Source organism: Drosophila teissieri, chromosome X, assembly GCF_016746235.2.
Source record: "Drosophila teissieri strain GT53w chromosome X, Prin_Dtei_1.1, whole genome shotgun sequence".
Classification (NCBI taxonomy): domain Eukaryota; kingdom Metazoa; phylum Arthropoda; class Insecta; order Diptera; family Drosophilidae; genus Drosophila; species Drosophila teissieri.
In genome coordinates this window covers 6,793,857-6,818,659 of record NC_053034.1, presented here as the reverse complement: position 1 = coordinate 6,818,659, position 24,803 = coordinate 6,793,857, and the positions used below count along the sequence as shown (strand labels likewise).

The 24,803-nt window shown below is 41.6% G+C and overlaps 1 protein-coding gene across 5 annotated transcripts; it reads right to left on the bottom strand.

The window, feature by feature from the left end:
• Positions 1–287: 287 nt before the first annotated feature.
• Positions 288–19,248, bottom strand: LOC122625371 (putative protein kinase C delta type homolog). 5 transcript variants are annotated; one of them, XM_043805522.1, is made up of 15 exons: positions 19,041–19,230; positions 17,075–17,437; positions 16,184–16,521; positions 15,980–16,095; positions 15,829–15,914; positions 15,640–15,769; positions 3,489–3,590; positions 2,999–3,082; positions 2,673–2,719; positions 2,444–2,617; positions 1,517–1,671; positions 1,301–1,448; positions 1,054–1,233; positions 853–993; positions 303–782 (listed from the first exon to the last, which is right to left on the bottom strand). In XM_043805522.1, exons 2-15 carry the CDS (start codon positions 17,165–17,167, stop codon positions 633–635), a joined length of 1,944 nt encoding a protein of 647 aa, XP_043661457.1. In that variant the 5' UTR covers positions 17,168–17,437; positions 19,041–19,230; the 3' UTR covers positions 303–632. The 5 variants fall into 5 exon arrangements, with proteins under 5 accessions (XP_043661453.1, XP_043661452.1, XP_043661457.1 ...); XM_043805521.1 differs by having other exon boundaries at positions 304–782; positions 2,673–2,809; positions 19,041–19,248; XM_043805518.1 differs by lacking the exons at positions 2,999–3,082; positions 3,489–3,590; positions 15,640–15,769; ... (3 more) ...; positions 17,075–17,437; positions 19,041–19,230 and adding exons at positions 6,140–10,835; positions 12,300–12,380 and having other exon boundaries at positions 288–782.
• Positions 19,249–24,803: the final 5,555 nt, after the last annotated feature.

Below are 24,803 nucleotides of genomic sequence, written 5' to 3'. Positions count from 1 at the left end.
TGGACAGACCGGTACAGTGCGTGACATAACGAATAACATGAACTCGAACCTACTTTAACATTATAGCGAAGTATTGGGTTCGTAATTCGCCATTAAAGTTATATTTTATTTCTAAACATCTATTTCTAAACATTAATTTCGTTGCAGGTGTTACTTTTTCGAAACGCACTGTATTAATTAATAACCAGCGGAAAGCGCTGGTAACGGTAGCTAAATCACAATCCCATTTGATTGACATTGTTTTTATTCAACATCGATATCCACATGAAGTCTGCATTATGTTTATATTTTTTACGTTTTTTATTTCTCATAGACGTAGACCTTTGCTTAATCACTAAAATTTAGAACAAATAATTTGCAAAAAAAAAAGATATATATATATATATATATGTATATAGGTAAATGTGAGGAGGGATATCTGTACAATTAGACTTAGACATAAACGTATAGCTAACTGACTAGAATTACAATCCAAATTTTCCAAATTGCAAATTGCTGCAAAGCTTAACTACAAGGTATTCAAATTCAATATTCTTTGGTTGTTAATCTCTTGTTTCCTTGGCCATAATAAATATTTACATATACAAATACTGTTGCTCTAAATAATAATTAATTAGGATATTAATTAGGCTCTAGTCCAGGGTGATGTGAGGATTTGTGTAGGTGAAGCCGTGGAACTGCTTCTGGTCCATGGATGCCAATATCTCCTTATCGATGGGGGTTAGACGCACCCTTTCCCTGGTGAAGACCCGATCGAAGTACTGCGTATCCAGGGGGTGTTTCTGTCCAAAGAAAAAAAGAAACATATGAATTAAAGTAATTAATAAAGCATTATGTCCGTGGAATACTCACCACTTGGGGCTTGAAGGGCGGCTCGATTTGTCGCTTCTCCAGCAAACCCCAGTCGATCGGGCGAAAGAATATATGGTCGGCTATATCACCAGCTGGGCTGTACTGCGAACCAATGCGCTTCGTATAGTCCTTCTCCAGCAACTGAAATGGTAGATTAAGTTGTGTTATAAATGTTATAAATTGGAAAGCTTGGAAGCTTACCCCCTTGAGAATCCCGGTGGCCTCGGCGGATATGTAAACAGGGAACCATGGAATTTCATTGCAAATGGACCAGAAGAGCTCGTCTTCGTCGCAGCCACTGAATGGCGACTGTCCAATCAGCATTTCGTAGAGCAGCACACCGAACGACCACCAATCCACGTTCTGATTGTACTTTTCGCCCTGCAAATGGAAAGGTAAGAGTTAAGATATAATATTTCATCTTATACATTAGAGACTAGTAACATACCTTAATGATTTCGGGCGCCATATAATCGGGTGTGCCGCAAAAGCTATCAGCCGTCTTGTCCAAATAGATTTGCAACTTGCACATGCCAAAGTCGGCAATTCGCACATGTCCCTCGTAGTCCAGCAGGACATTATCCAGTTTGAGATCCCTAAAAAATCGCAAAGAAATGTATAAAATATGCAATAAAATAGTCAAAAGTAATATGATTGAGCCCACCTATAGATAATGCCCTTTTTGTGCAGGAATTTGAGTCCCGAGATGATTTCGGCCCCATAGAATCTGGCTCGCTCCTCGGAGAAGCGACCGCTCTCCTGGATGTGGAACATGAGATCGCCGCCATTCAGGTACTCCATCACAAAGAACAAGTGGCTCTGCGGGAGGATATGGGATATGGGAAAATATAGCGAGCGGTTTTACATACCGATCGAGAACAAACGAGAGACCACCAACAATAATATAGCGAGAGATCGAGATCGAGATTCAGATTGAGATTGAGAGATCGTCCCCCAAAGTCATAAATAATTAAAATACCTTCTAATCGGTGTCAATGCAAGACGTTGCAGTTGCAGATGCAGATTTTCGGATTGAGAGAAACACACAAAAACAAAAAAAAAACCAAACAAAATAAATACAATAAAATAAAAGCGTACGGACAGGCACCCTGATCTACATGATGTCCGATCGACGTCGTGTGCCCCAATCGATGGCCAGAGCCCAGTGATCCAATAATAGACCGTTTTACCTTTCCTCTGGCTATAAATAGCCAGCCGATCGACTGTTCTATATGATAAATATCGATCAAGAGTGCAGACACACCTTCGACTGGTGACCCCCACCTGTGAATTGCCTCTAATTGAAAGCAAAAGCGGTGCAAAGTGCGCCTGAAACACCTTCGCCTGAATACTTTTAGCTGGATAACATCAGTTTATATGCCACATTTCCACTTTGACTGATTGGGATAGTTTTCCAGAGCAAATAAACCACTTTTACGAAATATTTGTAAGTTCAATTTGAATTTTATCCAAGGGTCACTGACCTACGGTTGCTAAGCAATACATGTCTAATATTTAATGTTTATAATTGTAATTCATTCCTTCACTCATTTATATTATTTGTATATTTTTGTATTTATTTGCGACTTACCTCCGTTTGGAAGGTGCAAAACAGATGGCACAGGTAGGGATGTTTGGTACCCAGGGCCAGGACCTTGCGTTCGATGAGCGTGGAGTCCACATCGTCGTCCTCCAGGACGACATCCTTTTTCAGGCACTTGATGGCATAGTAGTATGTGGTATCACGCAGCTCAGCCAGCAGAACCTAATTGCAAAATTCAAAATTAATCAAGAAAATCATATTCCCATTCGTAACTCACCTTGCCGAAACTTCCCTTGCCGAGAACGGCCAGAAAGTGGAAATCATCTACCGAATAATTCTTAAATCTAGGTATTACTGTTGCTGGCGCAGTGAAACGTCCGGATTTTTGGAATTGTGAATATGTATATGATGTTTCTGTGCGATCGAGACAGCAAGATATTTATAGTTGCAGAAAGAGAGAGAGAGCCAGTCATGGAATAAAAGTTAAAGTTAGTTAAGATCTTAAAAAATTATATAGGAGTATGAGTCATGAGCTCTTCTTTCGTTGGTCACTTGAATTGGGGGCTACATATGTGGGACTTATATGATATTTAATCGGCATACCATCGTGTTCTTCGCTGGCCTCGATTTTATAGGCTGGATTCAAGCTGGGCGGAGTGCTGGGTGAGTCACGGGCTTCTCGGGCTCCTAATTATTCGGGAATATTAGTCGAGGTCTAGCACATGGATCTTTTGAGAGATCTCTGGGAAATTCGTTATTTCTGGGTCTGATTTTGCTAACAGAATTCATGCTTGACTAACATAAATGCACATTGAACTTATATATATGTATATATATTTTATACCAAGACTTTTTTGATTCACAATGATTCAGATATTTTTCTTATAAGAAATGCATATAGTAAAAAAAAGACTTTCCCAGAATAAATATTTCCTGGTTTCCAGTCGCTCCATTAACACATTATAAATTCTGTTTTGAGCAAAATCGGACCCATAAATTCGAGGCACAAATTATGAATATGAATATTGCTTGGCCTCCATATTTCCCGACTGCGATTTCGACTGTGATTTGTGCATTTTGTCTGGTTTTTTACCTCGCTTCACGTGGTTGAGTGCCTCAACGATGAGTTTCTGATTGACACCGCATAAATTGGCCGTGAGCCGTTCGCATTTCTTGTGACAATTCACGTCACATTCTGGTTCGCGTGTTTCGATTCGATTTTTTGAATTTCGTTGTGGACGTGAATGTGGACGTGGACGTGGATGTGGATGGGGCCCACGCATAACATCGCATTGGAGGGGAATTAATTGCAAACAAATTATTAATACATTTTTGTTGCGGCAAAACTGGGCGGGTTACCCAATCTTCTGTTGCGATTTATTGGCTGCACGCTTCTTTGACTCGAGCAAAATGTATTCAAATTGAAAATGTACTGGCCGAGACGTTAATAATACAAATTAGTCAGGTGCAAGCCCCAAAATGTGTAGACTAACTTGGAAAATAATTCCTAAATTAAGCTGAATGCTGTCCATGTACAAAACATGTATCTTAGAAATATTTTCAATAAACAATAACAAGTTAGTCAGCTAAAGCAAACTGTGATAAACAGCAAACCCATACTAACTGATTTTCAAACGTCAAACATATGTCTATTTAAATAATTGATTTGGTCAGAGGTAAAAATGCCACAATAATTGAATATATAAATATCTAATGGTACATTTTCAAATTAACCAAAACCACAGATATTTTGGGAAATTTCTAATAACAGCGCTGTCAGCATTAAAGAAATTCCCCATACATTTAGCTGATTATTGTGCTCAGTGCATTCCAATCGGTTTAAAGACATGAATTTCCGATGATTATTTCGGGTGGGAGGTTCTGCTCGCATAAACAATGCGAATCCGCAATTGTTTCTGCCCACTTTGATTGAATTTCCCACCAAATGAGGCGGATAGCCGGATATCACGTATACGCAGTGTGGTAACGGAACAAAACACAAATGATTTTCCTCTTCCTCGCTCTGCGAGGGAATTTATATAATCTGCGAATTGACTGTATGGCCCATAACTGCGTTGTTTTGTTTCGTATGGTTGGGTAGAACAACTGCAGGGGATGTCTAAATCAATATAGTATCTATGCAGATATATCTGAATTTATGTACACAAAAGCATTCTCTTTGACGCTCAGACAGACACGACGATGACCTAAACAATTTGTTTTCATTTGTTGTTTTGCCTAAAAGTAAAATGCCAACTTGTAGATTCGTTCTTTCTCTTTTTTCCTTTTTGCTTTTTGCGGCTTCTGGCAGCGGATCTCTAGCAAATTCTCGCACAAACATCAAGGAAACGCCACCACGGAACAGTAAGCAACGATAAAATTCTCGGCGAAAAATTACATAAAACACGAATCGAGCAATAGAAATAGGAAGTCGATTACCCAAATTCACTATCGCACAACAAGAGTAACAATGCTAATAAATAAATCCGTACACAAAATAGAGACACTAAAATTCGCTCTTTTAAAAGTGATTCTTTTTAGCTTTTAAAGCACCGAAAACATTGGAAGAAATTGGGGCTGAATATTTGTTAAATGAATATGAATACTCAGCACTCAATAAAAGTATATTTTACAACAAATTTGGGAACCTAAGGCAAAGACAATAACAAAATGAAACAACCTCTTAAGCAGTTATAACCAAAGAGAATACCAAGCAAAGAGCGAACTAACATACAATATATAGTAATTTAAACAGAAAATAGAGAAGCTCGAGTTTTTAGCAAATCTTAAGTAATAATAAAGACATTAACATAAATATTTAAATATTTTATTACTTGGTTGGAAAAAAAGCTATTGAAATAATCCCTTGTTCATTTTCATTTAAAAAGTGACATAAAAAGTCGTATCTATAAGCTTTATTAACCCAGAGAAGAGTGTCCCAGAAAAATAGGAAAAACGCGGCATATTCACCATACGACGAATAACTCACAATTTTTCTCCAGCTGCTGGTCGTTGAACCCGTCGCATTTTCCGCAGAATATTATTTTCCGAGCCTGCACTTCCTAGTTAACACTTTGGGCTCGATTGCACTACTATGCCGTCGACTAGACGCGAATATATATTTATATAGATGGGCGGCATCTTTCCCCGGATGATATACTAGCTATTGATCGTTATGACTTTGTTTATTTCTTTGTCTCTCAACTTTTCGCCAGAAATCCTCATATATCTTATATCTATAGGTTGTGTTTTTCTTTTTATTTTTTATTGTTGTTGCTGTTGTTTTTGTGAAAACGAAGGCATTCCGAAATGCCTGGGATAGTCAAAAGTAAGTCGAAAGCTCTTTTTTGATCCGGACACGTGCCGCCCATTCAAGTGACCAACGGAGGAAATGGGGGAGCGGGGTGTGAACTGATGTACACTGGGAAAAAAAAGGGAGCAGTGGCTTTTCTCAATTCCATTTGTTATCAATTGTTTAATTATCACGATTGAACATGCCTTCGCAGTGATGAAGTATAGACTATTTAAGGGAAAAACTTGTATATAAAATACTTTTATGGTCTATCATCATTTAAATTTCGTGTGTTATAGTAATTAATTATTTTTCCCATTGGATTACAAAAGTTGTGAATTGATTACAAAGCGTGCTCTGAGTTTTTCCCAGTGTATTGACTGATTTGTCCGCTATCTTTGCGAGATGAATGTGCAGGGTATCGAGAGAGTCGGCCAACACGCCAGCCTTACCTAACATCTTCTTGGGACTGGAGGGCGCGGTGCCGCCTTCGAATCCGGAATCGTTGCTGCAGGTGCTCATCCGGATGATGGACGGCGAGCTGGATGTGGAGGCACCACCACCACCACTGCCACTACCACCACTGGGCACACCCAGTGTTCCGGCATTTGAGCCGCTGGAACTGGGCGAATCCACCACCGTGGTGGCATTGGAGCTGCCACCCTTGGTGACCATGGCCACCGCATCGAGATCCTCGGAACTGGCGCTGCTGCTGGTGGAGCTGCACTCCTCGCCGCCGCTCTCATCGTCGCTGTCCTCGTCCAAGGAGCCACCGCTGCCCTCCTCGCTGCCGCTCTCATCGTCCGTGTTCTCATCCGAGTAGACGATCTTCTCGCGCTTCCACAGCGGACGCGGTGTGGCCACCAGTGGATACCTGGGCGCCTCCTCCTTCACATAACACTTGTTCGTCGTATCAATTTTGATCTTCTTGTGCGGATCGAAGCGTTTCGCCTCGGCGGCGGCGGCTTTCGCCTTCTGCTTCTTTTTCTCCTTGCGCAGTTTCTTTTTCATGCTGGCGCTTAAGTTCGCACAACCGTCAACACTGGAATAATCGTCGGAACTGCCGCTGCTGCTCCCGTCGTCGTCGTAGTCGTCGTCGTCGTCTTCTTGGCTATTTTCCGCCGACGAGGGTATATAGTCGTCTAGCTCGGCATCAACGTCTCGCAGACACTGTGCCAAATTCGATACTGTTGCAAACTTTGATAAATTATTGCCGACGCCTTCGCCGCAGCTGTTGTTGCCGCTGAGCGAGGTAGTCGCATCAGCATCAGCAGTAGCAGCAGCAGCGGCATCAACAGCAGCAGCAGCAGCAGGAGGAGCAACAGCAACATTAACAGCAGCAACACCAATTGTTATTGTTGTGGGCGTTGTGGTTGCATCGCCAGTTGCCGCCGGCGATGACGCATTTGTGGCCTGTTGCCGCTGCTGCTGCGGCGGAGGCTGCTGCGGCGGCGGCTGCTGCTCATGTTGCTGTTGCAATTGCAATGATTGCTGCTTGTTCGGTGATGTTTTGGCCGCCTTTGTGGGGGCCAGCGTTATAAATTGATCGGCATTGATTGGGGTCACATTGCTCTCAGACAAAGCCGTAACAGCTTCTGCTGCTGTGACTGATGCTGCTGCTGCGACTGCTGCTGCTGCTGGCGTTGCAGCTTTCTTTTTGCCAACATTTGTTTTGCCGGCACTTTTTGGCTTTGTCGTATTCGGTGATTGCACCTTTGACTTGCCCGTTGGCTCAGCGGCTTCCGTCAATTTCGTTTTGGTTTCCGTTTGTGGCACCAATGTTGCTGCCGTGTCGATCAGTTGTTGCTGCTGCTGCTGTTGCTGCTGTTGCTGCTGTTGTTGCAGTTGTTGCTGCTGTTGCTGTTGCTGCTGCTGCTGTTGTTCCTTGTCCGTTGTTTTATTTATTTTCGTTTCGACTGCGGCTGCCGTTGCCTGTTGTTGTTCAGGTGACTTGGCCGGCTGCCCGCTATTTATTTTTGGCCCTGCTGTTTCGTTCAATTTTGATTTGCCTGTTGCTGTTGTTGGTGTGGTTGTTGGTGCGATTGTTGGTGTTGCTGTTGTCATGGCTACGGCGTTGCCAGATTGCTTGAGCCCCTTGGGTGATATTGTTTTTCCTGCCTCGGCAACAGTTGTTCCTGCCGTTGTTGTCACGCTGATCTTGGCCATTGTTGTCTTTGGTGTCGCTGGTGTTGACTTCGGCTCATCTGTTGCTGCTTTAGCTTGTGGTGTTTTTTGTGGTGTGTCCACTTTTGTTGGTGGTGATGTTGATGATGCAGCTGCCTTGGGTTGTGGTGTTGTGGGCGTTCCAATCTTTCTTGTTGGTGAATCCTTTGTTGGTGTTTCTGCTTTAGCTTGTGGTGTGGTTGGTGCTGCTGCTTTCGTCGTTGGTGGCGAATCTTTTGTTGGTGGTGTATCAGGCTTTATTTGTGGTGTAGCTGCTTTTCTTGTTGGTGTTTCCACTTTCGGCTGTTGCACTGCATCTTCTGTTTTTTGTGATATTTCTATCTTGGCTTGTGGTGTTTTTGGGGAACCAATTGTCGCTTTGGTGGTTATTGTTGGCTTAGCGTCGTCTGCCGTTTTTAGTTTTGGTAAGTCTTTTTTGGGCACTGTCGGTTTGGCCTTACTATTATCAGTTGCGGACTTTATTTTCGGTGATTCAGCAGTTGTTGAAGCGTCAATAGATTTAGTTTTTGGTGTTTCACTAGTTGGTGCTTTAACTAAAGTATCGCTTGTTTCTACTTTCTTAACTTCGACTTGGTTAGTTTTCACAACTGTTGGAGTAAGTGGTGTTGATGGTACCTTTTGGATGGCCGATTTGCCAGTTGTGGACACCATGGAAGGTGTTGTCTTCAGCTCGATGAGAATTTCCGATTTGAGTTTGGGTGTTGTTGGTGTCTTACCATCTGTCTTTGTTTCCTTGGGCGTTGCTGGTGACTTGGGCGATTCCTCCTCCAGGAGCTGCTCCTGTTGCTCCTGTCGCGTGTTGAAGACCTTTTTGCGATTGGTCATGTATAGCGTTTCCCTGGAACCGATTTGCGACCAAAAGTCCTCGCCGCTCTCCGATTTCTGTATAGCCTTGCGAATGGGCTTGGGCGTGGCTACGCCCTCGACCTTGGCCTCGGTTTTAGGCAGTTGTGGCTGCTGCTGCTGTTGCGCTTGTTGTTGCTGCGCTTGCTGCTGCTGCACTTGTTGCTGCTGTTGTATGGCTGCCTCATCGAAGGTGAAAATCTGCGCCTCACTCACATGTGGCTGTTTGATTGCCTTCTTCAGAGGCGACGTCTTGGTTGTTTTGGGAGCAGCTTTCATGAAGCCCTCGGGCAATGACGAATCGTCCTGTTCCTTGGGCACTGTCTTTTTCTTGGGCAACTTGAAGATCTTGTGTATCTGATGGTGCTCCTCCACAGTCTCCACATTAACGGTGAACTTCGGTTTCGGACTGGGAGTTGGAGTGGAACTCGAACCGGAACCGGAACCGGCAGCTAGTGGTTGCACTAGTAGGGATTCCTCGTTCAACTCCAAGACACTGGGCATATGCTCCACTGGCTGCGCTTGGGGAGCATTTTCCACATCAACAGTGGCGGTGATCTTGTGGCGCATCTTCTTGCTCTTCTTGGAGCGTCTCTTGGATCTCTCCTTGAGATCATCATCGTTTGTGGTGGTACTATCGTGACTGGATCTACGTTCCAGGTGGATCAACTGGAAGCTACCGGAGTTCGACTTCTGCAGCTTGTTCAGTATTTCCTGTTCTTGCTCTTGTATAATGGAGGCCCTGCGTCTGAGTTCTCCGGCATTTAGATCATCATCGATCTTATCGGATGAAATATCCTCGCAAATGTCATGAAAGGTTGGACACTGAACCAAACTCAAGCGACGAATGGTCTCCTGCATCTCCTCCAGTTCATGTTCCTGTTTATCAGAGTCCTCCTCCTTTTCGTCAGCCGTTTTTTCATCCTTTTTGACACTTATCTCCACTTCCGGAGTCGAAGTCCTATGAGCACTTTGTGGTTGGCTAAGCTCCTGGATTTGGGATCTATTGAAACTGGGTGTTTCATCTCTCTCATCTTTGATGTAGAATCTCTCGCGAAGCAATTCGCCGGGTGACTTTTTATTGCTGGCTACTGGAAAGGCTGCCAATTCCTCGGCCAGTTTTTGGCGCCAACTTAAACTGGGCTCGGTGGCAGGTGGCAGATCCCGGAATTGATGCTCCTGCACTTGCTCCTTCTTGGGACTCTCGGCACTGCGATCCTTGCTGCGTCTGCGTATGGTGGACAGTCGTACCACAGGACGATTTCTCCTGATGGTGGATCTACGATTGGGTCTGCTTTCGGCCCCGGCATCAGGACTTTCGGATGGTGTTTCCTTGGCAGAAGGCTTAACCTCCTCCTGCACCTGCTCCTTCAACTCCTTCGGCTCCTTCAGCTCCTTCGGCTCCTTCGGTTCCTTCTGCTTGACCTCCTCCTCCTTGGGCTGCTCCTTTTCCTGCGACTTGGAAGGCACTGCCCTGCGATACCGCGACGAACTCACATCAATATCTGCCGTATTGATGGCAATGGGCCTGGCTGGTATGTACCGACTACTGGCACCCGATGAGCCATAACTCGATGTGCTCACCGAACTGCTGTACTTCGGCGAGTTGATCCTGGTCAGTGGCATCAGGCTGCTGTGTCCACTGTGCCGTCCCGTCTCCGTGATCGTGGTCAGCTTGGGTTGGTATCTGGAGCCCAGGCCATGGAGGGAGCTACTGCTGCCGGAGCTGCCACTGGAATAGCTGCTCGGCGATCTCGGCGAGGAGGGACTCAGGGGAACCATATAGCTGGCCGGATACGAGCGATTGTAGCTGGACGTATAGCTCGAGGATCCTGGTGAGGATCCCATGCCCAAGTTGAGACCCAGGCCGGAACTATAGTACGGCGAGTACAGCTGACTGCTGCCGCCACTATAGTAGTAGTTGGTTGAATCCGAATACAGCGGCATTTTGCAGCACTCACTCAAACAAAAAAAACCAAAAAAAAAAAGAAAATCACAATACGCGAAGAAAACCTTCGGTTTGAATTTTTGGTTTGCTTATTTTCCGGCGCTTTTCCGCTGCTTTTAGCTTAATTGTTTCCTTCGGTTCGTTTAGGATCTCATATTTTAATCGTAATTACGCTGTATTCGAATGGACACATAAATATCTTTATCTAAATGGCACAGTCATGGCTTCTTTCGACTTTAATGGCAAACTAATACACTACAAATTAATAGTTTTCAAAAATTGTATATCATAATCATAGTATATTCAAAGAATTTAATGTAAAATACTATTAATAGAAGAAAAAATTGATTGGAAAATGTAAGATTTGGCCTAGATAAACTACTTGAAAACACGCCGTACTTCCTCATTTGGCCATTTGTCTATCATTAACTAAATAAACCAATTTGATGGCCGATCTGTTCATTTCCAATTCGATTTCCGGCTAAGCCAATTCGATGTCAATAACTCAATTTAATGGCCATTGCGGCCTTTAACAAGACTAATCCCACGATTCAATTGGGCAAGATGATAAATTTAGATTGGGAACGAACAGAGATTCGCCCATAAATTCGGTGGCACTTCAGTTTATTCTTCACAGGTTAACGCTTGCTTGAAATATGTATTTCTGGGGCTGTCGTTCATGTATTTTTGTATTTTTGCATACATACATATGTATGTATCTTGCCCTCCGACGCTGCCGCAGTTTAATTATACAATTTTAGAGATTTCAGAACGGCTGTCATAACGTGCCAGCATTTGGCAATACCGAAGCCACATTAATTATAGCCTAATTGGCCCAAAGGGTTTAATTCCGCCTGATCGAACAAAACGCTGCGATCGAAATTAAACCGAATCAGCCAACTTCCCTGACAATTTCCGTGTGGCTTATTAACCATTTAGATATGGGATATATGCAGAAATATTTTAAATCAAAGGATATTCACAATAGTTTTGATAATTTATCTTAATTTTGTTTAAATAACATTAAATCGATCAGTGTGAATCAGCTGAACTTTGGTAGAAAATCAAAAATGGATATTAAAAAGATTGATAGTGCATTTAATTGATTTGAAAAACGAAAGCTAACCGATTTGTTTATCCGACTCAATAAACAAAGCGTTTCCGATGAAGTTTAATGCTAAAGTGCTAGATTTTTATTTGCCGAAAAAGAGGCATTTGAAATGGATTTGAAATTGAACTGTCATTGGCTGAAGGTCAGCTGGAATCGATGGCTTTTCAATTATTCCAATTTCCTCCAACTTTTCTCCCTCGATATATAATATGTTTATTATTGGCTTTCGCCTTTAGCCCACATGTGCCATATAGAAATAGATATATATAATCCGATGTAGGAGATAAATTTTTTCGCATGACGTAAGCGCTCACGAGTCGTCGTTGTCTGCGATTTTCCTCAGCTATTTTCCACGCATAAATTGCTGACACTTCTTGTTCGTTGTTGCTTCTATGTTGTACGGTAATATAATTATCTCTTTTTTTATTAGTCACTTTAAGCACACGGCGAGTTCGATTCGATTTTTTCTCGTTATACTCGAATGCTTGAACTTTGAGCAATAATTAGTTATTGTTATGATTTTTACCGTCAGCGCGACTCAGGAAAAAATTCAAAGGAGCTACTCGACGAGGCGAACGCATTAACGGAAACTACTGAAATGTGAAAGGCAGCGCAGAATATTTTCAATTCCGATTCCTGAACTCACCAGCACACACGCACACACACACGCAAACACACACACAAACTCATGTCGATGATTTTCACGGGAAAATTCGAAGTCCATCTGTGTGAGAGAGAGGCTAACTTGGCAGCAGTATCTCTGTATCTTGTATCTGTATCTTGTGTTCATCTGCATCTGTATCCGTGTTGAGGCACAGGCCCAGATCATCATTTTCATGTTCCTCTTCTTTCAATTATCTCTACGTGTCTGCCAATTTCGAAATATGCCCCGTCAGAATTTTCAACACAACCACACCATAAATTTCACACGAAGGCGAGCGCGCTCTTTCGAATTTCGAAAAAGCATCAAAAACATTTTTGACGTCTTTCCAAATGCCCGTTGCTCGTTTTTGCACAGCGAAAGTAAAAGCGAAATCTGCGAAAGAGCGAAGAACTCATATGGTAGATTCTTCCGAAGAATTGAGCGAAATACAAGAGAGTCCATAAAGTATGCGGAACAATTAACTAAAATAGGTATACGAACATAGATCGCAGTTGTTTATTACAAGCAAATTGGACCTGGCATTTGAGATTCTTACCAGTTGCACATGGTAACGTGGACATTCAAAGATGCAAAGATACTTTTACAACTTCGAGTATTTAAACTCATATAGTAGTTAAGCAGAAGAAAATCCCTAGCGAGTAAAGTAAAATTTAAGGAAAGTGAAAAACTATTGTTCTAAAGTGCAAATAAATACAATTAAAAACGAGACAAAAAAACGATTTCAACTCGATGTCGTGATAGAAATAGACATGGACAGAAAATGAGAGCAGGCGGTGGTGTGGGATTGCTGTCATAAAATGTGTGACCAATTAATTGTCACTAAAATGTGTATATGGCATAAATTAAACGAATTAGGCAAGTGTAATCAAACATCAAAGTGTTCATCTCGGCGATGCACAGTGAAATGGCAGTTTCAACAAATTGAGATGCTCTGGATTTGAGAAAGTGAAAAGAAATGTATTGAAAACCGAAAAATCGAAAAGAGACAAGATCTTGAATACTATTTCAATGTTACATTATCAAAATAAGTAATAGTTTTCAATATAAACTGAGTTGAAAGGGTGTAAAATCTATGAAGTAATGTGCTGAAATAACCTTCTTTTTATAGGAAATGGCGAACTTATTTTATTGCAAATCCAAAGATGGCAAACATGGTTGTTAATTTGCGGCAGAACGAGGGCTAAGATCCTTTGGGGCAATCATCAATCTGCCTGTTGGTAGCACCTGCTATCGAGATGTTTGGCTAAATTTGTCCATTCCACCACACATCACCCCACCCCACCCCACCCCCCGGCAAATAGAAAGCGGGGGGGAAATCGAAAACAAATGCCAGAAATGCCGCACGTAGGATGTATCTCACATCTCACATGAGATGTACTACCCGTAGCACTCGGATTCGTTTGTACATGCGATGCTAATGGTGACGCTTTTCGGTTCCGCAAAGTACATTTATAGACCAGCGAGCAAGAGGAAGAGGCAGTTGGAAAGCGCCAAACAACTAGAAATAGAACTGCAACATGCTCTTCTTGCTACTTTCTTCTTTCCTATTTGTGGTTTTTGTTTGATTTTCGCCTCTGCCTCAGCACTTAATCTTTGCGATTTATAGTGAAACGCGGCGTTTGTACATATATACATATGTATATTTCTGTGTGCGATATTTTTGCTCTGCATTCCTGTGCCGTCAGTTGCAAAAGCGCATATCCATGGGCTTACTCTTTCATAAAACATATTTGCTTTCATATCTGGTTAATGGGTTATTAAGTTTAAATACCTCCTAAAACGAAATCACTTAGAACGTTTACAAAAAGTTACTTTTATATGTTTTTAAGTGCTTCTGTTTGTTAGCACTTTCTAAATGCTAAGCTAATTGCCTTTGAAGCATTTATTTTGAATATATTAAGAATTAAATGTAAATAAAAACGTTTTGCATAAAATGTCAAAAATCTGGTTGAAATGTTTGCCTTGTAATTAAAATCTCATCTTGTGGTGAATAATAATTTATTTATCTAATAATGATTTGCCAAAATAAAAACTTTAAGAGTATGTAGCCATGAACTAATTTAGCTTTAAGTGACTCTAAAGTTTGTGAAGCTGTATGTAAGTTATATCTGAGTAATGTACTAAGGGCTATGTCAGAGAAATTAATAGGTATCCTGCCATTCGAATATCACAGACTTCTTGTTGGTTGCGTTGTATTTTCGGCTTGTTCGGTACGCCATGTTTTTTTCTCCTTTTTTCGCATGTCTTGTGTTGGCAAAGTCGCAATAAATTGATTTCTAATGCAGTCTGGCTATCTGTCTAACCATCTATTATATATAGCGATTGCAGCTTAATCTGGCTTTCGCATTATTTCCGCTTTGATCGCACACACAGCGAGTGAAAGTATTTCTTCCTTTGTTCGTCGAATAAAAAGTGCAAATACAAATTGCACAATTTCATGCACCTGCACAATGAATGGCCCTCGTTTCGGTTTGCAAAATTACGACACCATTGGAGGAAAATTGCATATATTTGCAGTGGGCTTGTTTTTCATAAAAAATGGTTCTTAAAAGTTGAGTGCAATGATTGCCTTCTTATTTTCACAGCAAAATATACGGTTCGTGATAATTTCAAGAATTTTTCGAGAAACGTTAAATGGGTCGCATTTATATATAACCATAGGAGTCGGAAACTTTTATAATATTATTTTCAAAAGTTTGATGCCTATCTAATTATAATGTATTTTCCGAAGTGAAATATATAAAATGCAATATTGTAAACCTTTTCTTTGTTTTTTTTTGACGTTTTGTAATAAGTCAACTGAATGTTTGCCTATTGTCATGTAAATGTCATGTAATGTAAGTAATGTAACATGCGACATACAGCCATAAAGCCTCAAGAATATACCACTATATCCCCCTTTCTGATACCCCTTATTTTTTCTGACCGTTACATTTTGTGGCCGGGAATAAGCATAAGCATTCTGGGGTTGTTATGACCACTAAAGAATCGGGCAAGCTTTGTATAAAAGCTCTGCGGTTTACCTCTGGCACAGATGGTGCCACCTGCCAAAAGCTCGAGCCAAAGTAGCCCATGTAGCCAATGAATAATCGCAACAGGATTGAGTTAACAAGCTATTTCCTCTAAGATAATAGCACTGTATATTGTTAAGGAAAGTTGACTAATAAAGTGCTAATATTTGTACAAAACAGAGACAACTTACCTTCGCACTTGAGGCCCTGAATAAAAAATCCACCCATCAAAGATCCGCAATGGTCACAAAAAGTCGGCGACATGAAGGTGTGTGGCTTAAACCGATGTGGCATATCGATCTTAAAGCGTTCGCGTAGTAACTAAATTGATATAAATTATTTAAGGAATGTGGTAATAAACAATTTACAATGCAACCTACAATTGTACTGGCTGAGGTGAAAACGGAACCGGAACATTTGCCCAGAAGTTTATCATGGCACTTCTTGTGCACCACCGTTTGGCAGACTGAAAATAGAATAATGGGAATATATATTAATGTTTCGAGTTTTGAGGTCAGCGTATGAACTTACTTATGCACTGATAGCCCTGTTTGCCAAATCCCCAGAGAAACAAATTGCAGAAGGCACAAAAGGTGGGCTGGCGAAAGAACTTTGCCACAAAACGATGCCCGTTGATGTCGTGGGTTCTGTAAAAAAAAAAGAAAGTAATTAGCAATAGTTAACAATAGTTGAAAAGGAAAGATTTATGTATTATATTCACTTCTGTAAACTCACTTCTGATGCTTGATGGCCCCGCGACGATTGGTTATGCTCCTGGGGCGTGTCCTTCTGTCCACGTAGACGCCGCCGCCGGTGACGCCACCACCATTGCCACCAATGCCACTCCGATCGCCCCTGTCGGCACCACCCGCACTGCTCTCCCGATCTCTGTCCCGATCCCGATCCCGGTGGTAGGCCTCCTCCTTGGAGTGCTGGCGTGGCAGCTCAAAGGAATGCTTTCCATAGTGATCCCTGTCCCGGTACTGATCCCTTCGGGCGCCGGAGGTTCCACTGCCGCCACTCAAGCCACTGCCTGCTCCACTGCTGCTGGTGGAGCTCTGTTTGTAGCGTGTCTGGGCAAGAAATATATAATGAAAATCAGTGTTAAATAAAACATTAAATGTGCTATGTAAAAACAACTATGAACAGAAAGTAAATAAACTCTTGTTTTGTTGCTAGTGAACCATTTTGCCTCTAGTGGCCACACGTGTTGTACCATTTTATAGCCGAATAGCGAACTTTTATTAAATACCAAAGCACTGCTGCTTTAAGGTAAATACCGGAAAAACACTTGTCCATGTTTACCCATTGGTTTTATTCTTTTAAATTGTTCAACAAAAATGTGGCAAAACATCGTTTGCATGGTCTCAATGTGTAAATATATACATATTAATTGTTAATTGTCTAGTAATGACTAGGCCAACAGGTGCAGTTCGGTTTTGTTTTCATATTCTAAGGCTTAAGGAATTTGTTGATACTGGACATCAGAAAAATCTGCAAAATCTCAGAGATTAGCCAAAGCTCTAAACTAACCATAAATGTCTGAGAAGATATATACAAGTGCATTGCTTAAGAAACTAGTTTTAGTACAATCACAATTTAAATGCCATTGGTAATGATAGTCACCTCATGTCGGGACGATCCTCCCGAGCTGCGAGGTCGCTGGCTGCTCGAGTTGGTGGTCTTCTGTTTGCGCACCTGGGCACGTGTGAACATCATCTTGTGATCTCCCGGTATCCGAATCCGTATCCAAATCCCATCCACATTCGATATGATTTCCCAGGTTTTTTTCGTTGGGCGTATTCCGTGGGCTTCTGGTTTGTGTTTCGCTTGCGGCTTTATGGCGCGTACAAGGCGTTTTCTTTTATATATTTATATTAAATAAACAGCTAGCATCTTTAGTCAGCTGTATGTGGTATCCGGCTTTCGGTGTACTGGCATTTTCGACGCGACTGTGTTGGCCAGGTTTAAAGCCTCGTTGATGGATATCTGAAAGCCAACAGGAGCAGGGGAATATCAAAAGAATATTTAACTATATGCTACATATATACAATCGGTTGCTGCCACAACGGGCAGTTTTGTTGTGGATCGTGCCTTGATATTATAACGTGGCCTCCAGCCCGTCCCCCTCTGAATCTGAATCTTTGATCCCCCCTCCCCCTGAGGGAATTGTGTCACGTATGCGAAGTGACATTGAAAAAATGAGGAGGAGGAGGGGAGGTAGAGGCTTTGCTGAGGGTGGAGAAACCTCAAGAACTATTTGTCTCTATTAATTACACGGCGAAAAATCTGTAGGGAATGACTTTCGATTTGTATTGATCCCTTGATTTTATTATTAAATATAATGAAATATTTTGAAATTTTACTCTTTTTTGTTAGTTCTCAAAAGGTTTAAATAGTTTTAATAATTTTCATTTTCAATAACTTACAAAATCTAGTTTTAATTGGTTGTTCAACTGCATTTATTCAGTTCAGGGCAACTCAATCTTTTCTGTCATCGAAGAAAATACCTAGGACTATAAAGTTCACATTTTATGTTTAAAAGTTAAATGTTTTTCTAAGAAGTATTCGCTGGGTCGAAATAGCATTTGATTCGGCGGAATCAAGTCGGATTAGACATTATTTAGGTATGTACTCAGAGTTTTTCTTGCATTGCATGTTTTCCCCCCTTTTCTTTGATTTATTCTAATATTTTTTTTGTTTTGGCTTGGGAAAGTCTGACTGGAGAGGGCGATAAATGTGTTTTGAAATTTTACAGCTCCACACACTCAAGCGAAATTCTTGGAGGGAATCCATTGGCAAACGTTTTAAAAATATGATTTCTGTTGATGCTTCGACGCGCCACCAAAAATAAGCGCTTGAATCATTTAGAATTTGTTGTGAATACTTTTGGACGCCCCCGCCACGCCTCCGGCCGCCCACCATGCCATGCGTTTGTTGTTAATGTTATTAAAAATAGAAATTAAGTGGCGAATTGTGCGAGATAGCGTGCCAATTGATTGCCGGACATGATAAAAACACAAACAAGATGTGCCAATAGTGAGGCAATTGGTAATGGTGAGGAACCCCGAAGGATGGAAGCTATACATTCCGATTCAGGGTTAAGGTTTTTGGGCCAATCAAGGCTGAAACCATTATGCATCCGAAAGATATTTTAATTTGATTTGAATTTTCTAGGTGCCCTTGAGGAGTGCATGTATATATGTACACAAGCGACAATGCCAAAGAAGACAAAATATGATAAAAGGTGTTCTGCATCTTGCATCTTATTACTTTGATACTCATAATCACAAATTAATGTGGCTTAAAAAAAAATGTTGTTATTGGTATCACGTATATGAAGACGGGAATTTTCATTTGTTTTGACTGTTTGTTTTTTTGTTGCCTTAAATTTCTAGCACACAAAATTGTTTGGCAATAGCAAGGGAAATTGTTTTTTACTTTGGCACTATTGCTGAAATATATTTCACTGGCTAATATAATTATACACAAATCATACATTATACATTCCAAGGATAACAAATGCGAAACTTTCCATCAAAGTTGAATTCAAACACAGCTATTTATCTTTCAGCCTCCGAAGATCACTCACCTTTAAGCGATATATGTAAACATCGGTGTTAGAATCGTAATGTCCAGAACTCACACGATCGATTTCGTTAATGAACTGTTTTCACACCGTAGATCCATTTTGATCCAGTTTTTGTTATTTCCGCTGCCAGTTCTTTTTGTTGATTGATTATCGAGTGGGCCATCAGAGATGACAAGCGGTTTATATGGGGGAATTACTCTGAGTGATCGAAGGATTCCAGCACTTAGCACGTGTCCAAAATCTATTTGTGGGGGCGGCAGAGGGTTGGAATGAAAACACACACAAACACAGGGGAAAATGTGAACAAATTGGAAAACGGGAGGTTGGAAAATAAAGGCGATTTCGAATCTGGACTTTTGGGGGCTACTATAAACACATTCCACATTGGTACACACGATAATAAATATTTCGTAGTGAAATGCTTTTGTTTTAATGCCCCGAAAAACACAGCGCAAATTGACTGTATGATTGTGCGGTTGCCAGCGCGTTCTTTAGCCTTCTCTCTATTCCCCCCTCATACATATATATGTACATACATACATATATAAGTACATATATTCGTATATAGTTCTATGTTTGTGTGACGTCATGCCAGGGGGAAAGCCTTTTTGGCCAGGTGCACAGGTGTGGATATTCAAACATCAAAAATCTCTCTCTGCTTTGCACTTTCACCATCACCATCACCATCACTTTCACTTAAAAAAATTGAAAGAAAGAAGGAATCGTGGCCGATAATTAATTTGCACGCACATTTACTTGGCTGCATCACGCATCCGCCACGTTGCACATTCCATAGGTTTTTGTGTGTGCCGCCGCGACAAACGAACCAAAATGAAAACTAAATAATTTAGCGATATATTATGTAGTTGTATACAGTTGAAAGACCACGAAATGCTTAATAAAGCAAAACAGGAACACACCGAAATGGCAACAACGTGGAACAATACTCGTACAGAAAAAGCCAGCCGCAGAAAGTAATAAGAAATAGATGCGAGTATCTGTCAGATACAAAGATACAACGTCAACGCGGAATCTTCCGCTCTGTTTGAACGCTGCGTTCGCACGGGAGCGCACAGCATCCGTATCTGAAAGTGATATACCCGGACTATACTGCCATATCTGAGAACGTGCCCGATCTGAATATGTGTATCTGTATATCTGTATATCGGTATCCGCATCTGTGTATCCGCAAGTCCCCACGTATCCGTCGGATCCAGAGAGAAAGCCCAGCGATCGCGGCTTCTTCGGTTCTCAGTTCTCAGTTCTGTTTTTGTTTCGGCCTTTGCCTTCATCCTCCATATAGACAATATGTGTTTCGTATATGCAGCTCCTCCACCTCCATCGATCATGTGCTCTTTTAACATTTTCCTTTTCAATTTTCCTTGGCTAGTTCTTGATCATATGGCAGCTATGGGCGGTGAGAGAGAGAGAGAGAGAGAGAGAGAGAGAGATTGAGAGAGTTGCAGAGGAAAGCTTCACTGTACCCAGAGAACTTATTGTGGGCTCACAACAAAACAAAGAAGTGAACATAAGGGTAATTCCCTTTCACAACTTTTACCTTAGCCTTACCATAATAACTTTCAGCCAACTTAAAATATGTCTTTGAGATTAGTAATACAACTTCTTAAAAAGTTGCCAATTATGTTGCATACAAAGTGCATACAAACGATTTCAATTAAAGCTTAAACATATTAAACTTACAATCAAAAAACTGCTTCGCTTTATAGAAAATCTTTATATTCGATGCCCACAACAATTTCCAAAAAAAAGCTGCCAAAGCTTTTGCTTTTGGAATGGGCGCGTGCCCTCTCATTTTCACCAAACTGAATGTTTATTTATGTATTTTGTTAATTTTAATGTATACAAACAAGAAAAGAGGTAGAGAGAGAGAGCGTCTAGAAACTTTGGCACTTGCAAAATATTCTTAATGTTCCGAAAAATGAACACTTTTACAGAAGTGCACGACATTCCTCATGATTTGTTTGTTCGTTTTCCTTGCATTAAATAAATAAACTGTGCAAAATGCGCCCATCAATTTCCATAAGCCGTTCATTTTAATCACACGAGAGTATTGATACAGCTATTTAGAATAACTGATAATTCATTTTTAAATAATTGCTGCAGAACAGGGAGAGATTGTTCATATCACTGGCACAAAAACTCGCCATCTACATAAATGTGGCAACTTGACCCCTGTTTAACCCCTGCCACTCGGCGGACACCATCGGATATTGCCGGACAATCCGGACGGAAGCCCATCCGCCGGACTGTCGGCGGGACATCTCCGATTTGACTTCGACTTTGCCAGGCAATGGGCACATTGCCCATTGGTCAAACACCGAGCCAAACAATGATTGAGTTTCGAGTCAAGGCCACCGAGCTGGGAAAACTTTATCGTTTAACTTCTCCGTGAATCTGACTGGGGTTGGGGTTGGGGTAGATATGTACATATGTGCACGGGGGAGTCGGAGGGTCAGGGGTTGTGGGTTGTGGGTTGGGGGGTCAACAGCTGCTGCTGCTGCTGCTTGGCATTTGTATTCCGAATTGGCCGCACTACTGATTCATGGGCTTCATTTTCCGGCGGTTTGTCTGCCGAAAGCGAATTGAATGGCATAAATCAGTTGGCCAGACAATAATGAAAATGCTCGCCCATATTGCCACACTTATGTATCCGTATCCGTATCCGTATCTGTATCTGTATCAGCATCTTGTCCTTCTGCTCATTGTTGTTTTCTATATATGTATGTATATTCTGCGATATTGTGTATTGATATTCATTTCAAAAGTTAATCAAGCAAAAATGTTTGCAACTTTCCTTGCCGCAAACCGAGCTCTTTGCCTTCTTTAAGTTCGCCTGAAATAGTGGATAATGGATAATGGATAGTCGCGTGACAGGGGTTTATAAGTAGGATATAAAAAGAGAATGTATCCTGGACGAAAGGATTCGTGTGGCATCCAACAAATGTCGGTTGCATGCCATGCGAATTATAAGAGTGCATCAAGATGGCGGAGATTGCATGCTGCAAGGATTTTTGCCAGGTGGCAGGAAAAGCAGAAAAAGCTGAAAAAAATCTCTGAAATTCTGCACCTGGCATTCGCTGGTCATTATGGTTTGTTTTTCTGGTTCCAACTTTTTTCTTTTTACCTGCCAGTGGAAATTGAAAGTGCAAGCACAGCCAAGTTATCAAGAATTCAATTTTAAAACATTATTGGTATGCTTAACTGAAATGTCAGCCTAACAAACAAGGCCATGCAAATAATGCCTTAAAGTGTTTTCCTAGCCAAGCACAAAGCCCACGTGGAATATAATAATAATTTACGTAAACTATAATAACTACGGTTTATATGGGTTTTCGCACAAAGGCTTCGACCAAATGAGTCAGCTTTCTGAGCCCCTGGATTCCGGCTGGATTAGGCCAAAACATTTTGATGACCACAGCTGGAACGGATGTGCACACACGCACACACACACACACACACACACCAAAATGACAATGATTGCGATGGGGGGAAATGGAGTGCGTACAATATATAACCATTATCAGGTGTCAGTCCCGTTTGTTTACTTAGTCAGCGACAATTTCCATTCGAAGACAGTGGGGTCATGGGGTGATTGGGTGAATGGGTGCTTTTCCGGATATGAAGGGGCTGAAAAGGGTCCATGGCAGTCGTACACGTCGTACAATCAATTGCTATTAGTTTTCATTACACGCAAATTACCATAAAATCACACATAGCCACACTCACAGTCCATCCAGACTCCTTGTGACTCGCCCCCTTTTACTACGATTTCTTTTTTGGCTTTTGTGTAACTACTCACGACGACCGCAAGGTGAACACTTTTTCGATATTCATGGAATAATTACACTTTATCAGGGACACTTCATGAATTAACAACGGCCCAAAAGCCAAGGTCCTTGCTCCTGTGCTCCTGTGCTCCTTTGCGGCCACTGAAATTAGTCAAGTTTTGTTGCGTTTACGTGGAAATTATCGTAATTAGAATATATTGAGCAATAAAAGTGATTTTTATTATTGAACTTCCACCAGAGGCTGGGAGAACGAGTGAGACAGAGATAGAGAGCGACAGAGAGAGAGAGAGAAAGAGAGAGGGAGGGCGGGTCAGAGTTCACATACTTGTTTGCAGTTGATTTTGTTGCCCAGGTAAAGTGGCAAACTTTTGCATGCCTGATTTTTGGCGAGGGCAAAGGGCAACTTTTTCACTTGCAGGGCTGCCGAACTTCCAACGGAGCCAACCCGAAGTTCTTCAAAGAGTTCCACACCGTAAAGCCCGAAGCCCTGGACTCTGGGCCAAATTAACTTTGATGCCTGCCTGGTCATAAAAACGCAGGCCATTTGCCTGCTACTAAATATCGTCGCTTCACCAGAGGCAGATGAGAACACTGCAAAAAGTTGGGGGACTTTGGACAGGGAAACGAATTAACTCTGGATCATAATCAACTAAATAGAATAAACTGGCTAAATGACAATGCGCCTGGCTTTCCATGTATATAAGCTCTTGAATTTAACACAACATCATTCAATTTGTTCCATCCAACAACTGCAAGTGGAGCCCGTGTTCCCTGTGTGTGCTGCGAAAAGAGGTCCTGGGGTTAGGGTTAGGCTAGGAGTGCCAGCCAGTGACCAGTGGTCAATGTCAATGGTTGCAGGACTCGAGTTGGAGGCGCCCAGGATGCCGAGTGGGCACATGTGCGGGTGTGTTTTGTCAAGAAGCGAATGTCAATAGCCAAAAACAGCTGTCAAAACACAGACGCTGCTCCTTTACGAGGATGATAATGTAATTTGACAATCAGGCGAGTGCCAGCAGGGCACCGAAAACGAACCGAACGAGCTCTGAACTTTGAACGAAGGACCCTGGACACCCTAGACCCTGAAACCCTGAAATCCTGATATCCTGAAATCCAGAAATCCTGCCCATCGGAATCGTGGACCTTGGTGCCTGGTGGTGGTGAACTGGTGGACTAATGCAACTTCATCGATTGGCAGGCTGGCCATTTTCTAGGTAATCGACTTTGATGGCCATACTTGGGTGAAATGAATTCGGATGGGATGTGAAAATACGAACGGGGATTTAATGAGCAGCCCAACTGACATGAAGGCCTCATAAATTGCTGCCTTTGCTTGTCGGCTTTTATGAAAACATTTCCGTGGACACCACACCACAGCACACTCCTCTATTAAATGGGCAAATGGACGGAATTTGACGTGGCTATATAGCCACATTGCACTTAGCCGAAGGTCCTGTATTGTTTTGTTTTATATGCAAAGAGCTTATAAAATTGAATAGAGCCGCGCGTATTCATAATAATGGCTCCAATGTGGGCACTGCGTATAACCCGCTTAATGTGTGCACTTAAATCTATAATATCGGCGAGCGTGTAAAAAATGTTGCATATAAATGATGTCCTTGTTTGCAGGGTGGCTCTGCTTCCAAACGCCAAAGCCAAGGACTTGAAACTCAACGAAACTGAAAGATCAGCATAAGTAAGTATCATTTGGTATTCCATTTCTATTGCTATTTATTTTTATTTTTTTAATAATATTTATGCAATTATTATTTACTTAAATTATGTCTCTGAAGACTGAAATAATTTGCCAAAATGTTCTTAACTGCAATTTGGGTCCAGCCCAAAGGAGTGCCCAGCAATAAATAGAAAAATTACATTAAAATAATGTTGTGTAAGCGAACATTGCGTTTGCAAATCCAATCTGTGCGGAGTCCAAAAAAAGGGGCAGCCAATATGG